This window comes from Poecilia reticulata, unplaced genomic scaffold, assembly GCF_000633615.1.
Source record: "Poecilia reticulata strain Guanapo unplaced genomic scaffold, Guppy_female_1.0+MT scaffold_251, whole genome shotgun sequence".
Taxonomy (NCBI): domain Eukaryota; kingdom Metazoa; phylum Chordata; class Actinopteri; order Cyprinodontiformes; family Poeciliidae; genus Poecilia; species Poecilia reticulata.
The window spans coordinates 42,879-45,908 of record NW_007615036.1 but is presented as its reverse complement, the minus strand read 5'-3'; the positions used below and the strand labels follow the sequence as shown (position 1 = coordinate 45,908).

General features: G+C 45.4%; 1 protein-coding gene across 2 annotated transcripts in view; it reads right to left on the bottom strand.

The window, feature by feature from the left end:
* Nucleotides 1–609: 609 nt before the first annotated feature.
* Nucleotides 610–3,030, bottom strand: part of tppp3 (tubulin polymerization-promoting protein family member 3) — a 14,622-nt gene continuing 12,201 nt past the window's right edge. Inside the window, exons 2-4 of one of the 2 annotated variants that reach the window (XM_008402696.2) lie at nt 2,493–2,693; nt 2,171–2,324; nt 610–991 (exon numbers count right to left, since the gene is read on the bottom strand). In XM_008402696.2, coding sequence (XP_008400918.1) covers nt 794–991; nt 2,171–2,324; nt 2,493–2,680 — 540 coding nt within the window. In that variant the 5' untranslated portion in view covers nt 2,681–2,693 and the 3' untranslated portion in view covers nt 610–793. The remainder of the gene's footprint in view (nt 992–2,170; nt 2,325–2,492; nt 2,694–3,030) is intronic. The other variant, XM_017303349.1, reaches the window with a different exon arrangement.

Here is a 3,030-nt window from a genome sequence, read left to right as displayed (position 1 = left end):
CCCTAGAGGTGGTCTGGACCCCTAGAGGTGGTCTGGATCCCTAGAGGTGGTCTCTCTACAGTTTATCCAGATGATCTCCCGTCTTGATTCCTCTGGACCTTCAGCTGCTCTCAGGTTTTAGTTGGATTGATGGAAATGAGCAGATTTAACTTCCTGCGTTATTTAAACATTTTTACTGAAACATTTACAGATTTGTCTTTTTTTTAGAAGTTGCATTTACTTTACTTTTCAAATATTATTTCAATAAAGAATCGAGTAAATGTCTGGATGAACCCAGAATCTGGTTATTTCTTCTAAATCCAACAACGTTTCATAAAAACTGAGCAACAATCATCATCTGAAATCATTAAAATGTTTAATCTTCTGATGGGTTGAGCAGCTGTAGCTAACCTCTGCCACTAGGGGCGCCACACACCTGCAAAATGTTGGCTGCTGTTGGACATTTTTTCTACCAGAATAAATAATTTCCTCTTTGAATATTAAACTTTTTAGATTTTTGAGCTTCTAATTTTTATAATTAAAATCATCTGAAGATATTTTTTCTCCAACTGAACATTTTCTATTCACCTCAAATCTAACAGTGATTTAAAAAATCAGATTTTCATGAACTCCATTAAATGAGACGTTTATTACAGGAGGGAGACATCGTGAAGCTAGAAGCTCTAAATGTTGTTTATTAATTAATACATATATTAATTAATATGAATTCCTGGAGGTCTGTCCAGCTCCCTCCATGCAGGGTTTGGTCCAGTCCCAGAGAACTTCCTCTGAGCTTCCAGCAGGGGGCGTCGCCTCACTTGTCAGCGTCCTTCAGCTTGCTGTCATACGTTCCGGCGTCCTTGTACGCGTTCACGTAGCCCGTGTGCTCCACCAGGTCTTCGCGGCCTTCGCGACCTTTGCCCCGGCCGCTGTCGTCGAAGCGCTCCTTGTGGGAGCCGGTGTAGCGGGACGTGTCAGTCAGACGGTCCACCGTTGCCGTCTTCGCCACTTTCTGAGGGACAGAGAGGACAGGAAGGAAATTGGGGGACAAGTGAAGCTACTTCCTGTCTGCTCAGCAGAATGGGTCAGAAAAGTTAAGAGTTCCTGACTTTAAGATTAATTTGATCAGAAATATTTAGTTAAAAATAGATTTCAAAAACACTTCAATACTCATGATACTAGGTGGAAGACAGATTATGAAGAATACAATCCAACAGTGAATGACTGTTTGGTTAAACAGCAGCTGGAGGATCTTATGATCCCCAGAACAGAAAAGTAGCATCGTCTCTTCCGACATTGTTGGGTCTCCCAGTTTAACGAAGATGGAAAACGTCAGCAGGGCAGAATTAAGGGACACCAGACGAACTTAACGCTCGGCCCACACGGTTCACATCATCCCCATTTCCTCCTTCCAGCATCTCAAAGACGCTCCAATTATCAGTTTTAAAGTTAGTATGAGGAGATTTTCCTGCCGAGTGTTCAGAGTTTCACTCAGAAGGGCGATTTAAGATCGGAGATATTCAACATGTGGGGTCGTCTTGACCCGACATCCAGCATGAGAGAACAACGCATGTTGAATCTGACATTTAGCCAATCAGAAAGTGAGGTGATGGAAACACAGGAGAATCCAAAACTCAAAAGATAAAACAACGTGGAGGAGCAGAAAGTTTAGTGGACGTTGGAGACGTCTTTGTATCGTTTTGTCCATTAAATATAGTAACAAACTGCTTCGTCGTAGTCGGCCATCTTTCTTTACTCTGAACTGATGTTGGGTCTCGAGCGATTTTCTGTAACACCTGGATGTTTTTGAGTGAAAAGGGTTTGTGTGTGAAGTGTTGCTCCTGCCAAGAGGCTCAACGTCCCACAATACGACCAAACCTGCTACGTCCAGGAAGCTCTGTGGCTGCGGGGGCGGAGCTCTAGGTTTGAACATCGGTTTCTAAATCTTGCGAGTGAACCAGCTGGACGCCTTCAGGTTTATTCCAGCCTTCGTGATGAATTTTGTTTCATCAGCAGTTCAGTGATTTTCCTCTGAACATCTTTGCTTCTCAGAAAGTCAGATTAGCAGAAGCTAATCGAGGGTCGGACATTTTCTGCTCTGAACTCACCCGGTCCAGCGTTTCTAGAAGCTTTCTGTTTCTGTCCAGTTGGAAACAGAAACTAAATGTGACACGTCTTCATAAAGACTCACCGTCACGCCGACGTTGGTCGGCTCTTGGCCCTCCACCAGCTTGTGAATGGACTGCAGCGCTGCCTGTTTAGTTTGACCTTTGAACCTCTTGGGAGCCAGTTCTTCCAGCGCCTGCTGGAACTCCTTGTACGTGATGACTCGAGCCGACCTCTGTCTGGAAGACAGAGATATTCCATCAACAACCTTCATCTCAGACCTTCACCGGAACCTTAATTCGCTCCAGAACCTCCAATGAATCCAGTGCCAAACTGAATCTGCTGCTTGTTCGAGAGTCATGAGAGGAGACCCCTGTCCGATGTGGATCCGCTGCAGAGAAACTCACTTCACTTTGGAGAAGACGATGTCCACGTCGGTCCCGGTGACGCTCTTCCCATCGATGACCTGGCAGTCCTTGCACAACTTGGCCCAGGCCTTCCCGGTCAGCTCCCTGCCGCTCGCCTTCGGGTCTCCGTAGATGGAGAACTTCTTGAAGGCCACAAAGAGCGGCTCCACGTCCGAACTGACCGCCATGATGAGATGACTGCTGAAGGAGAGCAAAGGTCAGTGAACGCACCGTCACTGAGCATTTACATGTGAAAACTGGAACAGAACCCGTCTGACAGCAGGAAGGAGGCAGAAGATCTCAGAAATCAACAAAGCATTCCATAACAGATCAGAACCGTCTCTAAGGTTAGGGTCCAGTTCTGATTTGTTCTGTTCTTTAAACGTGAACCAGATGGATTCTGGTCGACCCACAATATGCAGCCAATCAGATGAGTTCCTCCTGGTGAGACAGATTCCTGCCTCCCAGTTTCCCAGTAAACAAACTGGATCTGTACTGCAGTTTATCACCAGTTTATTACCAGTTTATTACCAGTTTA